General features: G+C 62.2%; 2 protein-coding genes across 3 annotated transcripts; one reads left to right on the top strand and one right to left on the bottom strand.

The window, feature by feature from the left end:
• Positions 1–211: 211 nt before the first annotated feature.
• Positions 212–8670, top strand: LTK (leukocyte receptor tyrosine kinase). 2 transcript variants are annotated; one of them, XM_062205676.1, is made up of 20 exons: positions 212–342; positions 803–946; positions 1048–1219; positions 1617–1767; positions 1905–2051; positions 2267–2423; positions 2499–2681; positions 4250–4348; positions 4695–4847; positions 5170–5265; positions 5822–6017; positions 6214–6304; positions 6722–6786; positions 6954–7083; positions 7173–7270; positions 7405–7497; positions 7599–7700; positions 7800–7934; positions 8009–8099; positions 8189–8670. In XM_062205676.1, exons 1-20 carry the CDS (start codon positions 300–302, stop codon positions 8516–8518), a joined length of 2676 nt encoding a protein of 891 aa, XP_062061660.1. In that variant the 5' UTR covers positions 212–299; the 3' UTR covers positions 8519–8670. The 2 variants fall into 2 exon arrangements, with proteins under 2 accessions (XP_062061660.1, XP_062061659.1); XM_062205675.1 differs by lacking the exon at positions 2499–2681.
• Positions 8671–8763: 93 nt separating this feature from the next.
• Positions 8764–17568, bottom strand: ITPKA (inositol-trisphosphate 3-kinase A). Its single transcript, XM_062204751.1, has 7 exons — positions 17083–17568; positions 10658–10754; positions 10366–10582; positions 10069–10273; positions 9738–9839; positions 9441–9512; positions 8764–9349 (listed from the first exon to the last, which is right to left on the bottom strand). Exons 1-7 carry the CDS (start codon positions 17566–17568, stop codon positions 9146–9148), a joined length of 1383 nt encoding a protein of 460 aa, XP_062060735.1. The 3' UTR covers positions 8764–9145.
• Between the last annotated feature and the right edge of the window lie 3569 nt (positions 17569–21137).

Here is a 21137-nt window from a genome sequence, read left to right as displayed (position 1 = left end):
ACCCCGAAGCCCCCGCAGGTGCCTGGGGTGAGGCTTGCCGCTTCCCCACGCGCCTGCCCCAGAGGGCGGGGCGCCTCCTCCCCGGCCCGCAGGAGCCCCTGGGTGGAGCCCGCGACGCTCCTCCCGGAAGAGTGCGGACCTGGCTGCCCGAAGGCCCCGCCCTTTCCTTCCTCGGCGTCCCGGGGTCTGAGGTGGGCGTGGCCAGGCGGCTTTAGGTACCCGGGCATCTCCGCGGCCGGACACTGAGGCCGCGGCTGAAGGACCAAGCCAGCAGCCCCCGCCCCGGCGAGGAACAGGTGATGGGCCGGTCGGGCCGGCTGCTGCTGTGGCTCGGCGCCGCGGGTAAGTGCCGTCTGGCAGTCCGGGGGCCGCTCAGACCGGGGCGCCTTCCTGCGCCTGGGGATCGCGGTCGCCACACACCGGGTCCCGGTGGCTTCTCCAGAGGCCCGGAATCCTGTGCTCCTGGGGTGCTGGATCATGCATCTTGGGAAGGAGGGGTAAACCCGGCGGTTTCAGCATCTCCCTGGGGCGGGCCGCAGTCGAAGCCCAGAAAAGGCAGGCGGCGCCTGCAGACCCACGGGTCATCACTGGCGACGTGCAGAGGTATCAGGCTCCGCGGGCCTGGCGGACGGAGCGGGGCTGCGCCGGCGTCCATGCTGGACATTGGGCATCGGCAGGGCGGGACTAGGGGTGTGGCCACGGGCAACCCGGGCGGGCTGTTGGGGGGTATCCCTCTTACCGCCTCCCCCCATTACAATCCTACTCCCTATCCCAACACTGCTGTCTCCTTGTCACCTTCCAGGCGCCATTCTCTGCTCCAGCTCGGGGTCCCAAGCGCCTTCTCTGACATCCTCACCACGGCCGCTGCCCATTCCCAGCGCCCAGGACCCAAAAGTCACCACCCGACCTGGCAGCTTGGAGCCACCCTTTCCCCTAAGTCCCCTAGGTGAACTCGGGGCTCCTCTGCTCTTCTGCGCGCCCTACCTAGACTCTCCCAGGCCGGGCCAGGGGCTCCGTGACCTCCTCCTCCCTCCCCGCTTCTCCCAGGCACCGAGGGGCCTTGGCTGTTCTCCACCTGCGGGGCCAGCGGCCGACGCGGCCCCACACAAACGCAGTGTGACGGGGCGTACGCGGGCAGCAGCGTGGCGGTGACGGTGGGCGCCGCGGGGCCGCTGCGAGGTGTGCAGCTGTGGCGCGCGCCCAGCCCTGGGCAATACCTGTAAGTGCGGGTGCGGTGGGTGGGTGGTGACCCTCAGGCCCCAGATCGGGCAAGAAGGTCACGCTCGGGCGACCTTGCGTCCTGGGGTCCTCCAAAGCGATGTCGGCCCAACTTGTGTGACCCCGACCGCCTCTCCTTCCTAAGGAACCCGATCCGCCGGTACCGGGTCCCTAACCAGCCGCCGATGGCTTGAGTCTGCCCCGTCTCCATTAACTCCTGAAATAAACGTGAAATCGAAGTCGTTGGTGTACAAACTTAGTCTTCCCAGTCCTTCAGAGTTCACTACATCCTCTCAATGGCCCCCAGATAAATCCTGGAGGTGCCCCGGGCTCCCACCTTTAGGCCAGACAGCCGGCGTGAGGACCCAGGCCGGAGCACTCAGAGTCGTGTCCCACAGGATCTCGGCTTACGGAGCCGCGGGCGGCAAAGGCGCCAAGAACCACCTGTCGCGGGCACACGGCGTCTTCGTCTCCGCCGTCTTCTCGCTGGGTCGCGGGGACCCACTTTACATCCTCGTGGGGCAGCAGGGAGAGGACGCCTGCCCCGGCGTAAGCGTCCCCGGCTCCGCTTACTCCGGGGCGGCTCGAACGCCCGGGGCGGGGGCCGGTGTGGGAATTGGGGTTGGGGGTCCTTCCCGAGGGGTGCGGACGCCAGCTCAGCCTGCCCCGATCCCTGGGGCCCGCAGGGGAGCCCGGAGAGCCGGCGCGTCTGCCTCGGAGAGTCCTGGGCGGCTGAAGAGCACGAGGCGACGGATGGGCCCGAAACGGTGCCTGGGTCGAGGCGCTGGGCCGGGGGCGGCGGGGGCGGCGGGGGCGCCACTTTCGTCTTCCAGGTAGGTGCCCCCGGCCTGGCCGCCCTCGCCCCGACTGCCCAAGGTTGAGTCCTGATCCTCTGCCCCAGGCGCGCACAGCCGCGCTCTGTCTGCTCCCGGAGGCCGCCCGCGCCCTGGCCCCAGCGGCGAGCCCTCCGTCCTCGTCGGAGCCCCGGGTCCTGGTCCTCCCTGGACGGCTGCGGGGCGCGCGCCTGAGTGCGCGGCTGGCCCCGCAGATGCGCGAGGGCGAGCTGGAGCCGCTGCTAGTGGCTGCCGGAGGCGGTGGTCGGGCCTACCTGAGGCGGCGGGACAGAGGCTGGACTCAGGCCGCCCCCGAGAAGCTGGAGAACCGCTCAGCAGCGCCCGGGAGCGGCGGGAGAGGCGGGGCGGCAGGTGAGGGCGCGCGGCCGCGGGCAGGCGGGCGAGCGCCGCATCCCCGCGGCCGGCCACCCTGCTGTTCCTCCGCAGGTGGAGGCGGCGGCTGGACTTCGCGGGCCCCCTCGCCGCAGGCCGGCCGCTCGCTGCGGGAGGGGGCCGAGGGCGGCCAGGGCTGCGCCGAAGCCTGGGCTGCCCTTGGCTGGGCGGCGGCCGGCGGCTTCGGGGGCGGCGGCGGGGCCTGCACCGCGGGAGGAGGCGGCGGCGGCTACCAGGGTAGGTGCCCCGCTGGGGAGGCCGCTGGGCAGCCCCAAGGAGGGAAGCGTGGTTCGACCCTCAGAACAGGTCTGTTCCTCCCGGAAGCGAACTGAGTAGGAGCTTTTCAGATGGCAGATGCCACTCACAAACAGGACTCCTGGATTTTCGTTTAAAGTCAGGACCTTTTCCCTCTCAACACATCCCCTGCTCGTTCCGCAGCCAAAGCTGGCCGTCAGCGAGCCGAGCAGGGAGGCAGACAGGCAGGGATGGTTTAGGTCAGTGCTCAGCTGTAAAATGGGAGAGGCCCAGCCTCCACATTCCATTCCAGTGAGGAGCTGGATGACGCGGAGAGTGAGTGCTTATGGAAGCAGAGCCCAGGCCAGGCGGTTTCCAGACTCTGGAGGGCAAGGAATCAGCCAGGGTGCTCCGAACAGCAGAGATCACAGGGGTTCCTCCCTGGAGTTTCCGAGTTGGAGAGGGACCGAGAATTTGCATTTCTTTTTGAAAAAGAATCAATGCCTTCATTTTGAAATGACAAAAATCGCACATACTTATTTTGTATGGCACATTTCAAAATATGCACATGCTGTTCCATGGCTAAGTCAAACCACTCAGCGTAGGCCCCACCTCACCTAATTATGTTTTGTGGTGAGAACACGCAAAATCTACTCTTGTGGGCCGGCGCCGTGGCTCACTTGGCTAATCCTCTGCCTGCGGCGCCGGCACCCTGTGTTCTAGTCCCGGTTGCTCCTCTTCCAGTCCAGCTCACTGCTGTGGCCTGGGAGGGCCGTGGAGGATGGCCCAAGTGCTTGGGCCCCTGCACTCACATGGGAGACCGGGAGGAAGTACCCAGCTCCTGGCTTCAGATCCACGTAGTGGCCATTAGGGGAGTGAACCAACAGAAGGAAGATCTTTCTCTCTGTCTCTCTCTCACTGTCTATAACTCTCTCTCTGTCTCTCTCTCTCTCACTGTCTAACTCTGGCAAAAAAAAAAAATCTACTTTTGCGACAGTTTTCAAGAATACTTTATTGCCTGGAGTCTCTGTGTCACGCCATAGCAGCTCTCTTGGAACTTATGTCCTCCATCTGACTAAATTGTGGATCCTTAGAACAGAGTTTGGAAACCACTGGTGTTAAAGAAATAAGGCTAAAGAATTTGAAAGTCACTTTCCTTGTATGGGAGAGCCAGTGCCTCTGCCTGGGTGTGCTGTCCATAAAAGTTGTACCTTCTCACAGAAATGGCATGTGTAGGTAGGGCCTCTCCTATGTTATAGCTGAGGACTTGGGACTCACAGGCTCAGACAAGCAGATGTCACAGCCAGCCTGAGCCAGGCCTACCCGGTCAGCTGATCCCTGCCTCCCCACCCCTCTAGTCCCGCAGCTCCTACCTGTAGACAGGTAGCACCTAGATTGCAATGCTAGCGCAGAAAGGGCCACATGGGGTTGCCTCTGGGGGACTCTAGCTTCCCAGCTGTGAGACAGCTGTGCACATGTGCACACGTGCACACACACACACACACACACCCGTCTCCCCCTCCCCCACTTCTCCTTGTATAGTGAAACCCTCCATCACTCTCAACCCGCAGGGGGTGATGCTTCTGAGACTGACATGCTCTGGGCTGATGGGGAAGATGGGGTGTCCTTCATACACCCCAGCAGTGAGCTCTACCTGCAGCCTCTGGCAGGTATTGGCCCCGATTCCCCACCTCTCCATCCCTGAGCACACTCCCCTGAGATACTGATTTCACACTGTGACCCACGCAGTTCTAACATTTGCCAGTGGTGATGCCAGTAGGAGGCGTTCTGGGGAGCTTGGCAAGTGTGCCCTCGCTATATAAAGTCTCCTGAAATACCTGGCAGCTCAAGGTTGGCGGAAGAGAAAGTGTGCAGGCCTGACAGAAGTCCCCCAGGCCCTCCTACCAGCCTTGTATGCCCGCCGCTGCTCCTTGCTCTAAAATCCCAGGCCAGACCAGTTCCCCATGTGGCCGGAAACATGCGTGTCCTCACCCCACCATGCTTTTCCACCCACAGTCATGGAGAGTCACGGGGAAGTGGAGATCCGAAGGCACCTCAACTGCAGCCATTGCTCTTTGAAAGACTGCCAGTGGCAGCCAGCGCTCCAGTCACCCCAGTGCTTATGCCCAGAGGGCATGGAGCTCGCTGGGGACAACATCACCTGCATGGGTATGTCCCACCTTTCCCCAGGCTGGCCTCCTGAGCAGTAGGGCACCAGGAAGCATGGCCTGGGGGGCCTGCAGTGAGCCAAGCCCTGGGCTGGGGGCAGGGCAGAGGGCTGGGGATGGAGCAGGACATGCTGTTCCTTCAAGGAGCCTGCAATCCAGAGGGGGAGGCCCGGATGTGCATCTCAGAGTGCCAGCCGCTGTGGGAGGTACAAAGTGTTCTAGGGGCCTGCAGGAGAGAGAAGCTAACTGAGGGAAGCGTCAGGGAAAGTGGAAGCTTGAGCGGAGTCTGAGCTCCCACCTGAGGTGTCTCTCTTCCTCCCCAGACCTGCCAGCGCCCCCAGGCCCTCTGGTTCTGATGGTGGCTGTGATGGCGACCTTGACACTGAGCCTCCTTATGGTGTGTGGGGTCCTGATTCTGGGTATGGAGCGTCTAGCAGCAGAGCTGATTCAAGGCGTCCCCCTCGCCACTGAACTGCCATGGGCTTCCGTGGGGGAGGGGGGGTGACTTCCTACTGGGGCAGGCAGTGTGGTGCCGCAGGTTAAGACACCACTCGGGACATCTGCATCCCATATGGGAGTGCCTGGTTGAGTCCCAGCTACTAAGCATCCCGGGAAGAAGCAGGTGGTGACTCAAGTCCTTGAGTCCCTACCACCCACATGGGAGACCCAAGCCGAATGCCAGGCTCCTGGTTCAGCCTGGCCTAGCCCCAGCTTATTGTGGGCATTTGGGGAACAAGAAGATCTCTCCCTATCACTTTGCCTTTCAAACACATAAAGTCCATTTAGTAAAGACCCCCTCGTACCCCTCAGAGGAGCTGTGGTGGACTCCTCCGGGCTTCTAGGAGTAGAAGTGGCGGCGGAGCCTGGGGAGCACATTTACCTTCATGGGCATCTGGAGGGGTGTCCTGGGCAGGGGGAGGCAGGGTGGGCCTGATGAGCAGGTAGAGGGTGTGTCATTGTTCTTCCTGTCCCCAGTGAACCAGAAGAAGTGGCAGGGCCTGTGGGGGACGAGGCTGCCAGGCCCTGAGCTCGAGCTGAGCAAGCTCCGAACATCTGCCATCAGGACAGCCCCCAATCCCTATTATTGCCAAGTGGGGCAGGGCCCCGCCCAGTCCTGGCCTCTGCCCCCAGGGCTCACTGAGATTTCCCCAGCCAACATCACCCTGCTCAGGTGAGACTGCCACCTCCTGATGGGAACCTCTGCGCTCTGAATCGCCCCACTCTGCTGCCTGCTGCGCTTACAGACCCCAGAGAGCATCTGGCCCCAACCCCCTTCAGCTGGGCAGAGGAGGGAGCAAGGAGATCAAGAGACAAAGGGTGCCCAGACCCTCTAGGATCCTTCTTCAGGCCATCCTGTCTTCCTGCAGGGCTCTGGGCCATGGTGCCTTTGGGGAGGTATACGAGGGACTGGTCATTGGTCTTCCTGGGGACTCCAGCCCCCTGCAGGTGGCTATCAAGGTAAGGGGGAGGGGAGGGTGGTAGATGCAGGGCCTAGTGTCAGGATGCTTGCATCCCATTATCAGTGCCTGGCTTCTACACGCACCCCAGGCTCTGGATGCCAGCTTCCTGCTGATGTGCAGAAGGTGATGAGGCAGGAGGTGATGGCTCAAGTAACTGGGACCCTGCTTTGGCTCCAGCCTGAAGCTACTGCTGGCATTTGGAGGCAGGGCAGCGGGTGGGGGTGAGAAGGATGGGAGTTCTTTGTGTCCCTCTGCCTCCAAGATTTTATTTTTCTGTTCTAAAGAGCTGGGTGATACTTCTGGTGGGGGGTGGGCGAGCAGGGCACCGTGGCAGGAAGGAAGCACAGCACAGTCGCTGGAGCCAGTGTCGAGCCGCCTTCCTGGAGAGTGCAGGGAGCTGTGTCCCCCTCCGCAGACGCTGCCCGAGCTGTGCTCACGCCAGGATGAGCTGGATTTCCTCATGGAGGCGCTCATCATCAGGTGCACCAGGGGGCGGGCAGAGGGCATGGGGGATGGTGGCAGCACGGGGCCTCTCCCGCCACGCTGGGGCTGAGAGGCTGGGGTACTGAGGGCCTCTGCAGCTTTGTGGCGCCTACAGTGCGGTTTGTCTCCCTGCTGGTGCTGCGGTGTGCACATGCCCCACGCAGCAAGTTCAGCCACCGGAACATTGTGCGGTGTGTGGGGCTCAGCCTGCGGGCTGCCCCTCGCCTCATTCTGCTGGAGCTGATGTCTGGCGGGGACATGAAGAGTTTCCTGAGGCACAACCGGCCACACCTGGTGAGACCCTTCTCCAGGCTCCCCAGGCCCCCCTGAAGACCCTGTCCCCGAGTCCTACAACGGAACTGATGCAGTCTCTGCCCCTCCAGGGCCAGCCGTCGCCTCTGGTCATGCAGGACCTGCTGCAGCTGGCTCAGGACATAGCCCAAGGCTGCCACTACTTGGAGGAAAATCACTTCATCCACAGGTTGGGAGCAATCCTGGCCTGGGAAACCCCAGCTCAACTCCCTTCCCTACAGTTTTTAAAGGAAATACATCAGGAAGGGCCACAGCTCCTGACGGTGGGCAGCGACTTTTTTTTTTTTTGGCTTGGCTTTGCAGGGACATTGCTGCCCGTAACTGCCTGCTGAGCTGCACTGGGCCCAGCCGAGTGGCCAAGATTGGGGACTTCGGGATGGCAAGAGACATCTACCGGTGTGGGCCTTGGGAAGAGGGGAAGGCTGCTGCTCCCAGGGGGTTTACAATCACCTTGGTGGTATCTGAAGAGCTCATCGCCATCCTCCTCCCTTCTATAGGGCCAGCTATTACCGCAAGGGGGGCCGGGCCTTGCTCCCCGTCAAGTGGATGCCCCCAGAGGCCTTCTTGGAGGGCATCTTCACACCCAAGACAGACTCCTGGTGATCACACACTGTCCCCCGCCCTGGGCTGCCTCATATGGGGACGGGGACTCTGTCTGTTGGACTTCACTGATTTCTGCCCCCTCACTTGTGACGCAGGTCTTTTGGGGTGCTGCTCTGGGAGATCTTCTCCCTGGGGTACATGCCCTACCCTGGGCGCACCAACCAGGAGGTGCTGGACTTCGTTGTGGCGGGGGGCCGGATGGACCCTCCCAGGGGCTGCCCGGGGCCTGTGTGAGTCGAGAGCACTGCCCGGGTGGGGCGCCCCTCCCCACCACGAGTGGGCACCAACTCCAGCCTCTCTTCAGGTACCGCATCATGACCCAGTGTTGGCAGCACCAGCCTGAGCTGCGCCCTGGCTTCGCCAGCATCCTGGAGCGGCTCCAGTACTGCACTCAGGTGCCCCTGCCCCGTGCCAGCCTGCTCCTGGGGGTTAGGACAGAAGCTGGAAAACAGCTCTATGACCCCTGCACTTCCCCTCACCACAGGACCCCGATGTGCTGAATGCGCCCCTGCCAATGGAGCTGGGGCCCACCCTGGAGGAGGAAGGGGCGTCTGGGCTGGGAAACCGGTCTCTGGAGGGCCTCAGAGCCCTCCAACCCCAGGAACTGAGTCCAGAGAGCATGAAGAGCTGGAGAGGGAACCCTCTCGGCCCCTGGTTGTCTTCTGGCCTCAAGCCCCTCAAATCCAGGGGCCTCCAACCGCAGAACCTCTGGAACCCTACCTACGGCTCCTGGGCCCCTCGGGGCTGTGAGGGGGACGACTCGGGCACTGACCACAGCAATGGCTCCTCCTCACGCTCCTTCCCGGCCTTCTAGGCACCAGGCGGCCGGTTCCCCAGTTAGCCTTTGTCCCCTGCAGCCTGTGCTGCATGCTGGGCCTTAGGCAGGACCCCTGGGGGGAGCTTAGCCACTTCTGGGTGGGGGGCATGCCGCATCACCCCTGCAGGTGCTTCTAATAAAAGCCCTTCTCGAATGCTCCAGTGATCTGAGTGGATGAGGGACACCTGGGCTGAGGGGCACGTCCACCAGGGAGGGAGGTGGATGAGACCGGAGTCCAGGAGCTGGGGCTTTGCCTTTTATTGGGAGGGGGAGTCCATTGTAGTGTGGGAGGTTCCACCAGGAGGTCTATGCCTGGGAAGTCAAAGTCATGATCTGGCCACTCTGGACAGGCGCAGTGCCTCCTCTGGAGGCCTGGGCTGAGGAAGCCCTCTGTCCCCTCCCCTCAAGTAAATTAGTGTCATTCTGTGGGAACGCAGGGGCTTTTGGGGCATCCCCCTCCCGCTGGCGATGCGCCCCTTACTGGTTGACACCTGGTCCTGCAGGACCCTGTGAACTGCCCCGCACCGCAGGGGTCCAGTCTCTGGCCGGCATGCATGGTGAGGACGCAGCCGCAGGTCCACATCTGTCTCAGCGGCTGGCCCATGCGGGGACAAGGACCCAGCCTCATCTCTCAGCCAGGCTGGCCAGGATGCTAATGAGATTGTCCAGCCCCAGCAAGTAGCCGTCCTCACGGTTGCCCTCCTCCCAGGGCAGCCTGTGGTCCAGGATCTGGCCGTCAGGGAGGGGCGTGGTCTTGCCAAAGTCGATGAGCCACACACCGGCGCGATGGCAGTGGTCGTGGACAAAGAGGAGCGAGCTGCCAATCACCTGCGAGTACCACACAGTCTGTCAGGCTACGCCCCTCCTCCGGAAGCCCCCTATTCTGTGATCCCGGGCTTGGGGTCCGCCCACCGCTTACCTCATGCCTCCTAAAGAACTCGGAGACCTCCAGGGTGTCCCGGATCTGCTGCAGGCGGTTCAGATACCTCCTCTGCAGAGGGGAAGCGAGAGACAGAGTGAGCTCCTGCTGGCATGAAGTGTGTTTTTGCCTTAGCAAATACATTGGTAGGAAGACACACTCCCTCGCACCCACGAAAGGAAAGGAAGGAACGGAGGACACAAGGACACGCCACAACTCGGGCCAGGGCTCTAGGCCGCACGCAGGACCAGGGGCAAGGCTCCCCAACACCTCTGGGCTCTGGGACCCCGCGCTCACCAGCACTTCCGCATCTCCTTGCACAAACTCCTCGAAGACGCGAATCACCTGCTCCCGGCTTCGAGTAGTCTTGAAGTCGGTGCTGCAGGAGCCGTCCGCTTTCTGCACGAGGTGGGACAGGACGTGTCAGGGGAGCCCGGGCCCCCTGGGGAGAAGGACCCCGCAAGGGCAGCGGTACTTCCCGGGGCCGAGGCTCCTGGGGACGGCGACACGGCCGCCGTGGGGGGGGGGGGGCGCCCCCTTGGTAGAGGTGGTGGGCTGTGCGCGAACGGGAAGGGTAGGGCGCGGAGGCAGGGTGCTGGGGTGGGGGCCGAGGAAGGGCCGGGCCCACCTTGATGCCCTCGATACGGAAGCCCAGCGTGGTGCTGGAGCTGATGCCCTCCCGCCACTGCATGTAGCGCGGCTTGGTGACGGCGCGCTGCGCGTGCTCCTCCTCGGTGGGCGCCGCGGGGTCCACGGCCAGCATCTTCTTGTACATGTCTTTGCGCAGCTTGGGCCGCTCGCGGGCCTTGGTCAGCTCCTCCTCCAGGTACGTCCTGTGTGGGGGGCGCGCACAGGGACCCCGTGGAGGGTTCGTCCCAGGCCGCGCCCCCACTCGGCGGCGCCCGGCGCGCCAGGGCTCGCCTACCTGACGCCCATCTTGCAGTCCAGCACGCAGGGCCCGTCGAAGCCGTCCAGCAGGTCCTGCAGCTGCAGGTAGCTTTCACCGTCGCGCTCCACCACGCCGTGGAAGGCGGGCACGCAGCCGCGCAGCGCGTCGGCCATCAGCCGCGCCAGGCAGGAGCGCTCGGGCTCGGAGCTGCGCTTCAGGATCAGACCGCTGGTGCCGGCCGCCTTGAAGCTCCCTGAGGGGCCGCGCAGTTAGCGCTGCCCGGCCCCTTCCCGTCCCGGACGCCCCGCCCTCGCGCCGCCAGGCTCACCCGTGTGTCCCGCCAGCTGCACCCAGGCGTAGCGCTTCTTGAACGGGCTCATGACGGGCAGGTTCACCATGGTTCGGATCTTCTGCCAGTGGCTTTTCTGAAAGCAACACGGCGCAGACCGCGGGTCGGCGTGGCGGCGACGCACGCGGCCTCGCCCCTGCGGGCCGGGTCCCGCCCCGCCCCTGGCCCACCGGAAGCGGCTGGGGCCGCAGGGGGCCTGCGTGTGTTCAGCCGCCGGTCTACGCTGGGAGGGAGACGGGCGCCGACGTGCCCTGGCCTGGGCGTCAGAAGGTTCAAGCTTACACCTGAGCTTTCCAAGAGCAGAGGCGGCGCTGTGGCTGAGGGCTAAGCCACTGTTTCCCACGCCGGCACCCTGTACCGGAGAGCCGGTTCCAGCTCCCTGCTAAGGCATCCCGGGAGGGAGGCGGTCAATAATGGCCCAAGTGCCTGGGCCCCTGCCACCCACGTGAGAGACCTGCTCCTGGCTCCTGGCTTGGGCCTGGCCCAGGCCTGGTTGTTGTGGGCATCTGAGGAGTAGACCAGCGGATGAAGATCTGTCTCATTCTCTCTGCCTTTCAAATAAATACTAAACTTTTTTTTTTTTTTCCTAAAGGCATGGGCACACTACTAAGCTGCTTTGTAGAGGTTTTCAACCTTTTCTGAACGTTGGAATCGCCTGGGGTCACCCTTGTTTAAAACTGCAGACTCTCAGGGGAATTATGAGTAGGTCGAGGGTGGGGCTAAAACTTTGCATGCTGCTAATACCTCGGAAGATTCTGAGGGCTGAGAAACTGGCTTGTGTGTGTTGATTTCCTCATCCATTCAGTGGGGAAAAACCACCTCGGTGGGCTGTGGTGAGGGGTGTGGGAGGTCCACCTCTCTTGGCAGGAGGCAGAAGCCAGGCAGATGGCTTCATTCCCCACCACTTAGGGCCTCAGCCCCTCTTAGGGACACGGGCCGGAGGCCAGCCCTGCAGCAGCTGGAGAGATGCCCTTGCCACCCCTCACTGGCTGGCCAAGCCCAGGGCATCCTAGCTTCCGGTCTGAACCCCAGGGCTTGTCATGTTGGACAGAATCCAGAGGGAAATGTAGGGGTTTGGGTTTTTGTTTGTGTTTGGTGTACTCCTTGCCTCGGGACCCTTGCTTCTGTCACCAGTCCTGAAAGCTCACCCTCCGACCCTTCCACTTCCCCAACCCCCAAATCTCTGCAGTCGACTCTTTAACATGCACAGGTTTGCTCATCTGAAGTGCGTCTGCTGCTTCCGCCTGGGGTGTGTGTGTGTCTTTGTGCAGTGTGGCTGTGCAGGACTGGAACCCAGGAACCAGCCACCCTGACCCTCTGACAGAGTTCTTTTTTTGTTTCTTAAAAAATATTTATTTATTTATTTGAAAGTCAGTTACACAAGGAGAGAAGGAGAAGCAGAGAGAGAGAGAGAGAGACAGAGAGAGAGAGAGAGAGGTCTTCCATCTGCTGGTTCACTCCCCAATTGTCCGCAAAGGCCAGAACTGCACTGATCCAAAGTCAGGAGCCAGGAGCTTCTTCTGGGTCTCCCACATGGGTGCAGGGGCCCAAGCACTTGGGCCATCTTCTACTGCTTTCCCAGGCCATAGCAGAGAGCTGGGTTTGAAGTGGAGCAGCCGGGACTTGAACCAGTGCCCACATGGGATGCAGGCACTGCAGGTGTGGGCTTTACCTGCTATGCCACAGCGCCAGCCCCCTGAGGGAGTTCTAAGTAGGAGAACTGAGGGGTGGACTAGGTAGGGGAAGCGCTAATGACCACAGAGCCCTGACCCGTGGGGAGCAGGTGGGGGCTGGTGGCAGCACATGGGTGGGGAATCAGCAGTGAGCTCTAGTCCTGGCTCTTGTCACTTTCTCACTCAGTGAGCCCTAGCAGATACTGCCATCTGTGTGGGCCTGTTTGCTCTGGGAGGACATAGCTGCTGCCGTCACAGGAGCCAGCACGTACTGCCTGCCTACTGCGTGCCAGGCACTCTCCCTTCTTCCTGCTGAAGTCCCTGCACGGCACACTAGGGCGTGATCACGTGTCCAATCCCCGGGGATCTGGGGGTGTCGCCAGAAGCGGCCCACTAGAAGCATGACATCGCTTTCAAAACTCCTTTTTAAAAGCTTTAAATACATACAAGGTTTGCATTTTGCTGCATAATAAATCCAAGTTTTATTATAAAACTCCCCACCTCCAAATCCTCAAGTAGAATTCCAGGAAGATGATGTATGCTCCATGTATATTCAGTAGCTCGCTTGTCTCAGACCCCACTCGGTTTGGGAATCATGCTAATGAGGCACGTGCCCAGCAAGCGCTCCAGGGGGTGTTATTATCCCCACTCTACAGAAGGAAATCAAGGCTCAGGGGAGTTAGCATCTCTCCCTGATGCCCCAGACAGAGCCCCCCACCAGCTCGGCTTTTTCCCCAGATCCCAATTGTTCCAGGAGCTTCCACAGTTCATGCTACCACCCTGCCTCCCCGTGGGACTCAGATGACACTGGCCCTGAGAAAGGGCCCTGCCATTGGCTTTGCAGGATCTGCAGCCCTAAGGAGTGAGTGTGTTGATCTCTGGGGAAACACCCAGCACTGCAGGGGAACCCATCTCCACCGCCTGGACAGCTTGGCCTTCATTCAAAGGGCTAAGTCTCATGGAGTTTCAGCAGCTGTAGGCTGCTCGCAGAATTTGGGGAAGAGTGGGATCAGAATGGACTTAGTGGGAGGATACATGGATATATGTAGCCACACCAGTTGAAGGGAGAACTAGCTTTGGGTTAGATAGGGTGAGGGGACTGTCTTTCCCTCTGGAATCCCTCAGGGAGCAGGGCAGGGGGGTAGGGGGGTAGGCGGGGCCTTGTGGAAGGGTTTGAAGCCTAGCACTTCTACTTGACTGATGTATGACAACAGAATCAACTTGTTCTCAAGCCGAGGTAAAGGGGGGCCAGCACCTACTCTTCCCACCCCAGCTTTGTGAGTTTCACATGGGCTAAGAGAAGCATGACTGACTAAGCCTGGCTCTGGCCTTGCAGGTTACAAAGGACGTCCATGCTCAGTCTCTCATCTAAGCCCTTCCACCACCACTTGAGGTTGCTAGGCCAGGATTTAGCTCCCCTCTCAGTAAAGGATGTGGTCAAGTGTGGACACAGTGGATGCAAATGCCATGGAACTCCACCCTTCCATTTTAAGGAAATACTTCCCCCAGGAATAAGGCATTTAAAAACCAGTGTGTCCAAAAGGCTCCTGGAGATCCATTCTTGGGTGGACGGGTGGGTGGGGATTTGGGCACATGAACAACAGTAGGGAAGATCTTTCTGAGCAAATGAGACTTGTATTGTATGGACATTGGGAAGCAGGTTGATGTTGCATTGCAGATTCATGACACTACAATGGAAAGCCAGTTGTGGGGCTGGTGCTGTGGTGTAGCGGGCATCCCATATGGTGTCCAGTTTGAGTCCTGGCTGCTCCACTTCCAATCCAGCTCTCTACTATGGCCTGGGAAAGCAGAAGATGGCCCAAGTCCTTGGGCCCCTGCACCCTCTGGCTTCGGATCGGCCCAGCTCTAGTTGTTGCAGCCACTTAAGGGAGTTGAACCAGTGGATGGAAGACCTCTCTCTCTGTCTCTCTCTGTCTCTCTCTGTCTCTCTCTCTGCCTCTTTGCAACTCTGCCTTTCAAATAAATAAACATTTTTTAAAAACTGAAAAAAAATTTTTAAAAAAATGAAAGCCAGTTGCCAAGGGGGCGAGACCCCCCACTCTCTGGCCCAGGCTCTTCCTCCTACCCCCACCCCACCCCTGCTCCATGGAAGTGCCCTCCCTGAGAAATCAGTGCACAGCCACGGGTCACCGGAGCATCTCATTCCTCACCCTAGGGCTAAGCAGGGGGCACCTCTTCCTGGGCAGGGCCTTGAGGACACCTGCTCTTTGTGTCGCAGCAGACACCCAGAGTCTCTCCAGCCAGAACAGACTTGATTCTCACCCTGCTCCCTTCCCCACTCATCCGTCCCCAGCTGGAACTCTCCGCCATCCCAACACCCTCCCCATGTCCCAGTTGCCCTATCAAACTAGCACTCCCTATGGTGGTGGTGAGTGCAGTTTAAATTTATAAAATGATTTGCACAAAGGTATAAGTGACCCACGACTTCACCTTCCCATGGGCATTTGCTTTTTAAAAAGGAAGTCTGTTAACCTAAATTCTGCTCTATAATTAGTGGAAAGTGATGTGTGGGAGTTCTGAGTCCAGGAGGGGATGGCATCCAGGTCTCCTTACCTAGCCTGGAGAGAAGAAAACCAGGTGACCAGGAACCAAGCACCCTCTCTCTGGCTCCAGCGGCCAGCCAGGATTGTTTAAGGAGGTGGGGGCGGTCTAGGAACAGCTTACAGACAGCTGCCCTTGGGGGTGGCCTCCAGCCTCCCTGTGTTTCCCTGCCTGTGACTTTTCTTCTACCGGAGGAAGGCCCCTGGACAGCAGGAAGCTGCCCAAAGACAACTGCCTGCTCTGTGCAGGCTGTGCTGAGCTCCTAGGAGGCAAAGGGGAGGAATGCATGCGCTGGGCGGAGGCAAGCAGAGCCTTGCCAGGCCTCAATCCGCCCAGGCCCGGGTGGAAAGGGCCGGCAAGCCAGGAGCCCTGGCGAGCGGACGCAGTACCCTCCCGCAGGTGCATCCTTCGCACACAGCCGGACGCGCTCTGCTTCCTGCCTGGGGAAGCCCTAAAAGGCTGCCAGGGCGAGTGCGCTGTGCCGCTCTGGGACCGGCTGTGAGGCAAAGTCCGCTCCGGGCCGTTCCACGCGGGCGCAGGCAACCTCTGTCAACACCCCAGGCTTATCTGCCGCCTCCGTGGCTGTTTGCCTTCGGGGAGGCCCCGGCGGCCTGGGGGTTGGGAAGGCCTGGAAGACGCAGCCTTGGAGCTGGAAGGGCCCTTCGCGGCCATCTGCACCCGCTCACGGCCGCGCCAGGAGACCGCCAGTCCCAAGACGCGCAAGGGCACCGCCAAGGCTCGTCTGCGCAGTTTTGACCCCAGCCGGGGTTGTCTACACCGCACTCCGCCTCGGGCCGCAGGACCTCCTGCTCGCCCAGTCCCTCCCCCTCGGCGCCTCGCCGGGCCCCTGAGGGCGGAAGAGGCAAGCGGGGCGTGCCCGCGTCCTGGGCGCCCCAACTGGTCGCGCCCTTTCGGCCGCGCCGGCTCTCAGGTGTGGCAGCTTTGAGCGACGGAGCGCCCACTTCTGCTCAGGTTTTTCCAACCTAGATGGGGTGGGAGGGGTCTTCCCACTGCCGCCCCGCCCCCACACAGTCTCAGGTCTTAGAACCCCTCGGCCGCGGCCGCGCGGGCACAGGGGCCAAGGTTACCTCGGGAACGACCACGAGCCGGGGGTACCTCTGAGGGCCGGCGGAGGAGAAAGGGACGCGGCAGGCTCGTGACTGAGCCCCCGCACCGCGCACCTAGCGGCGGAGGATGTCCCCGCTCCACGGGGCTTTGCGTTTTTTCTCTCGTGTCACCTACAACCCCGCACCGCCCCCCGGGTATTGTAAGTCTCTGGGGTGGAGGTGGGGATGGGGGCACCGCTAAGCCTCGGAGCTCCCGCCAGGCGTTACGGGCCCTCCTCCACCTCCTCCAAGCCGTGGACAGGCGCGGAGACCCCAGAGGCCGAGGGCGCCCCTCACTTCTCGCTCGGCTGCAGCGACGCTTGTAACTTGGGTCTAACTCCTTCGCGCTGACCGCGGGCAGTTATTTAAAGTATCTGGCCGTGGTTAAAACCCGGGGGCACGGCGGCACGCCCCACAAGGGGAGAAGGCAGAGAATGACCTCTTCATCGAACCCTGGCCCCAGAATATCCAGGCAGAGAGGAGCAGGGTAGCCCCGCCCCCTTTGGGGCCTCAGTTTACCTCCCCCCCAGGCCAAGCTTAGGAGCTGGAAGCCGGGGAGACCCAGGGGCGTGCCGGGCGGGCTCCATTCGGCTCCTTGCCGGAGCTCCCAGCCCGGCGCCCCGCCCGCCCCTGCGTCCACGCCGCGTGCGGGCGCCGGGAGCAGACGGCAGCAGCTCCCGAGCCGAGCCTGGAGCGCCGCTCCACTCCCACTCAGGAGAGGGAAACCGTGGCAACGGCGGGGGTGGGGCCGCGGCACCGGAGAGGGGGCGGGCGGGCGGGCCGCGGTCGCTCGCCTCCCTCTCACCGAGGGCTCCCGGGGCAAGGGGAAGGAGCCTCGGATCCCTCCAGCCCTCCCTCCTGGCCGGCAGGAACGCCCCTCACTCCGTAGCGGGTGGCTGGCTCCTCGCGCTCCCCCTGATGCCCCGGGGCCCCGCCGCGATCCTGTAGAGCTGGGGTGAAAACTGCCAAAGCAGGGGGTCGGCTCGCCCGACCTCCGCAGTGCCAACGGCCCTCGGCTAGCCCGGGCTCTGTCCCCGCGCCGGCCCGCCTCCGCGCCCCGTACCTGACCCACGTCCTCGCTCGCTTCCAGCTGCACGTTACCGCGGCTCCGGCTTTCACTGTCGCTCAACAGATCGTCCTCCGAGTCCTCGAGTAGCGATGAGGAGCCGGTGGAGGAGAGCGACGAAGTGGACAGGCGGCGTGGCTGCTGCAGGTGTGAGCCCCCGGCCGGGAGGCAGTCACCCTCCGGCTCCGGGGGCCCAGGGCTGGCCTGGGGTACATCCGGCTCCTCAGCTGTCACTGTCAGCTGCGGGATCACCGGGGCAGGGGGAGCCCGCGGGAGCCCGTTCGGCACCTGTCCCCCACGCCGCTTGGCCGCGCGGGCCCGGGGATCCCCTGCGGCGGCGGCGGCGGCGACCGCGGCACAGCGCGCCTCGAAGAGCAGGCGCAGCTCTCCGACGCTCCGGCGCGGGGCCCTCTCCAGCCCGGGGCTGCAGGACCCCGCGCCCCCCGGCCGCGCCATGCCCGTCGGGCCCCCGGGCAGGGTCATTTCTCCGCACCGGCGCAGCAGCCGAGCCCACCAGCCCGCGGCGCGGCGGGGACTCTAGCCGCTCAGCGCCCGGGGCTTGGGACTGCCCCGGGGCGGAGCCTGCGCGCCGCCGGCCCGGGCCCCGCCTCGGCCGCGCCCCCCGCCCACTCCTTTCGCTTTCAGAGAAAGCGCGGGCCTCCTAGGGCCCTTGCGGGTCAAGGAAGGCTCCAGGTTGTTGCCCTGTGGCTGGGAAGACTTGGCTCGGAAGGCACAAAACCCAGGTTTGGCCCTGGCGGCCCCTCCCGGCTTACATTCGAAGTTGGCGGAGGTGTCGCTGCGCCCGTGGGCCTTGCCGCCGTGCCTGGCTTGGGGACTGGGCGAGATTCCTCCAGGCAGTCCCCAAGGCCCTTGCCCCTCCGCCCCAGGTCCCTGGGCTCCTTTCTGCCTTCCGTCCATCCCGGACAAAGGCTCCCAGCACGGGGCTTTTCTCAGGTCCCGGCCCATTAGCACAGAGTTCACGGTCAGTGGCTTCCCAAAGAAACTCCACCCCAGGGCGTGCGCTCAAGTGGGGACTGTCCCGGGGAGGAGCTGAGGCTGTGCCCTCCCGAAGCTGCCCACTTCCCAGAGGGCAGAGAACAAGGTCAGGGGGCGGGGCCTGCGCCTCTCGTCGTGTGAGCCGCTGCAGCCCCCGCTGCCGGCCGGCCGGCCGGGCTGGTTTCTGCAGCCTCGTGCCCTCTCCCGCTGGAACTGGGACTTGGAGTCGGCTGTGGGCTTTGAGCAAGTCATTTCACCCCCTCACAGGGCTGCTGTGGGAACAAAATAAAGAGAAAAATACGAAAACGTCCAAAGGGAGTCTTGGTGCGTTAGTGGAGAGCGCGCCAGTCCCCAGTCCACCACATTCTGACTCGGGCAGCCCTTCAGCTGATCCCCCACCCCCACCCCGAGGTGGGGCTGTGGATCTGGGGAGAGAGCGCAGAGGCTGAGCTGTCTCCCGCGTTTCATCAGAGTGAGCCGGACCGGCCCTTGGGTCACTTAGTGTGTGTGTGTTTGGAGGGGGGGGTGTTGAGGGGTGATCAGCAGCATTGCAAGGGACTTGGGCGGGAATCGTTGTTTCCTGACTCCCCCCCCCCCCCAGTCCCCAGGAGGAGATCAGCTCCCTCAGCCGGCACCACTGCCTGGGCATTGTTGGAACCCAGCAAGCATCCCCTGGAGGATGGCCTCCGGGCTGTGATGAGGGCTGCCAAGCACCCATGGGTGCCCCAGGAGTGGGAGAGGTGGGCTCAGTGGGAGAACTGCAACCCTTCAGCAAAGAAAGAGGCCCTGGGGAACCCATGCAGGAGCAAATGTTGGAAGAGTGGGGAGGGAAAGGGAGAAGCAATGCAGGGATGGAGGGGTGAGGGAAGAAGGAGACACAGAGTCTGAAGAGTTGCCTCCTCTGTGGAGCACTGGGAAGTCACAGCCCCCCCCCATCCCCACTCTGGGGCCCAGAGGTCTGGATGAGTCTGGGGGGTGCTTTGTGGCTGGAAGGTACACCCCCTTCCCTCCTTTTGAGCTACACTGGCTGGTGGCAAGCGGGTGGTGGGGGGCGGCAGGTGCTGCCCTCAGTGGACGGGACCTGCCAGGTTGGGACGATGTTGGAGGCGCCAGCAGGCTGGGCGCCGGCTCTCTGTTCCTGCTGCCCAGAGGAAATGCATGGGCAATTGCCATTTTCTTCTACCAGGCACCTGGGCAGGTGTTCGGTCCACCACCCCAGCACCCACACAATCGCTGTGTGCCGTACCTGCCCAGATGTCCCTCAGGAAGGGGAAGGGCACATCTGGGAAGAGGGGAGCTGAGAGCTACCCTCATCAATTTTTAGAGTGGGAAGGGGTCTCAGATGCTTCTCTCATTGCTACAGAGGAATCTAACAAAGAGGATAAGGGCCCAGGGTGGCTACAGACACAGTGGAAGGCCACACTGCTAGATGGTGGAGAAGCCAGTGTGTCCTGGCTAGATCCCCTGACTTCTGTTCCTGTCCTGTGCCTAGTTTCTCTCACTAACATCTTGCTGTTCAATCCAAAGAAGGCACAGTCTGCCTCCACCTACTGCAAGCAGAGAACAGAGGTACATATTGGGGCGAGGCCTAAGATCCCCATATGGCTGTGGAGACAATGTTCTCCTAGTTAAGACAGGAAAACGAGTTTTGTGCCTCGATTTCCCCCTTTATTTATTTGAAGGGCAGAGAGACAGAGAGAGGGGAGATTTTCTTTCTTTCTTTTTTTTTTTTTATTTTTTCAGGCAGAGTGGACAGTGAGAGAGAGAGACAGAGAGAAAGGTCTTCCTTTGCCGTTGGTTCACCCTCCAATGGCCGCCGCGGCTGGCACACTGCGGCCGGCGCATCGCGCTGATCCGCAGGCAGGAGCCAGGTGCTTATTCTGGTCTCCCATGGGGTGCAGGGTACAAGCACTTGGGCCATCCTCCACTGCACTCCCGGGCCATAGCAGAGAGCTGGCCTGGAAGAGGGGCGACCGGGACTAGAACCCAGTGTGCCAGTGCCGCAAGGCGGAAGATTAGCCTGTTGAGCCGCGGCGCCGGCTTGAGAGGGGAGATTTTCCATCTGCTGGTTCATTCCTCAAGTGCCCACAATAACCAGAGCTGGGCCAGGCTGAGCCCAGGAGCCTAGCACTCATCCAGAGCTCCCATGTGGGTGGCAGGGACTTCAGTACTTAAGGCATCATCTGCCGTTTCCGGGCATGGCCGGAGGAGGAAGGTGGATCTGGAGCGGAGGGGGGACTCAATGCCAGGCATCTAATATGGGATGTGTGTCCCAAGTGGCAGCTGAACCCACTGCACCACAATGCCCCCTGTTTCCTCTCTTTGATAGTTGAGAACATGGGTTGTACAGGAAGTCAGACTAGTATGGAGGAGGGGGAGCTGGCATCTTGAGTGCTGAGGGCACACAAGCATGGGGCAGCCTGGGCATAGATGAAGGTGGCATCAGGTGGCCAGTCTGAGATGGACCGTGAGTGTCTGCCCTCACATCTGAGGACAGAACCCACTTTCTTGTGGCATCGCACCTGGGTGACCCCCTGTCTCTTAGAGGCTGGCTCCCTGGGGTGCCGGGTCCTCCTCCTCCTGAGGGCTGCATTCCTCTAGAGGGCAACAGCCTGGGGCACAGAGCTGGAAAGCACATGTGTGAGGCCAGGGGTTTCCAGGGACCTGGTCATGTCCCCCAGTCCGCCTCGTTCAGCTTGGCCCAATCCCGGGGCAGCACCGGGGACCCCAGGGGCAGGAGCAAGCTCACTGCTCAGCTGCCCGTGCCCGGCAAGCTGAGCCTCCTCCAGGGCCTGTGGCCTGTGCTCCTGAGTGGGCCCCTGTTGTCTGGAGGGGCCGTGGAGGGCTCTCCAAAGGGAGCAGAGCCTGTGGGGGTGTGGCTGCTTGGGCGGTCGTGTTCCTTTGGACCAGGGAATCCCAGGTGTCATTCTGGTAACAACTCCCAGACATGCTTCATGGGACTTGGGGCCCTTCTAGAAGTTTCTGACCCATATTCTGTGGTCATGCGGGTGACTCAGATCCTTCAGGCTGAGTCTCTGCTGTGGACGAGGCATCGC

This window comes from Lepus europaeus, chromosome 11 (assembly GCF_033115175.1).
Source record: "Lepus europaeus isolate LE1 chromosome 11, mLepTim1.pri, whole genome shotgun sequence".
Lineage (NCBI taxonomy): Eukaryota > Metazoa > Chordata > Mammalia > Lagomorpha > Leporidae > Lepus > Lepus europaeus.
The sequence above is the reverse complement of the archived record's forward strand: the minus strand, read 5'-3'. Positions and strand labels throughout refer to the sequence as shown.

Excerpts from the sequence above, each read along its gene's own strand:
- ITPKA (XM_062204751.1), bottom strand. The coding sequence starts at position 17,568 with ATGACCCTGCCCGGGGGCCCGACGGGCATGGCGCGGCCGGGGGGCGCG. Across the intron at positions 10,583-10,657 it reads GCAGCTGGCGGGACACACGG|GGAGCTTCAAGGCGGCCGGC; the intron begins GTGAGCCTGGCG and ends GCGGCCCCTCAG. Across the intron at positions 9,513-9,737 it reads AAGGAGATGCGGAAGTGCTG|AGGAGGTATCTGAACCGCCT; the intron begins GTGAGCGCGGGG and ends TCCCCTCTGCAG.
- LTK (XM_062205676.1), top strand. The coding sequence starts at position 300 with ATGGGCCGGTCGGGCCGGCTGCTGCTGTGGCTCGGCGCCGCGG. Across the intron at positions 4,848-5,169 it reads GGACAACATCACCTGCATGG|ACCTGCCAGCGCCCCCAGGC; the intron begins GTATGTCCCACC and ends CTTCCTCCCCAG. Across the intron at positions 8,100-8,188 it reads GGCTCCAGTACTGCACTCAG|GACCCCGATGTGCTGAATGC; the intron begins GTGCCCCTGCCC and ends CCCTCACCACAG.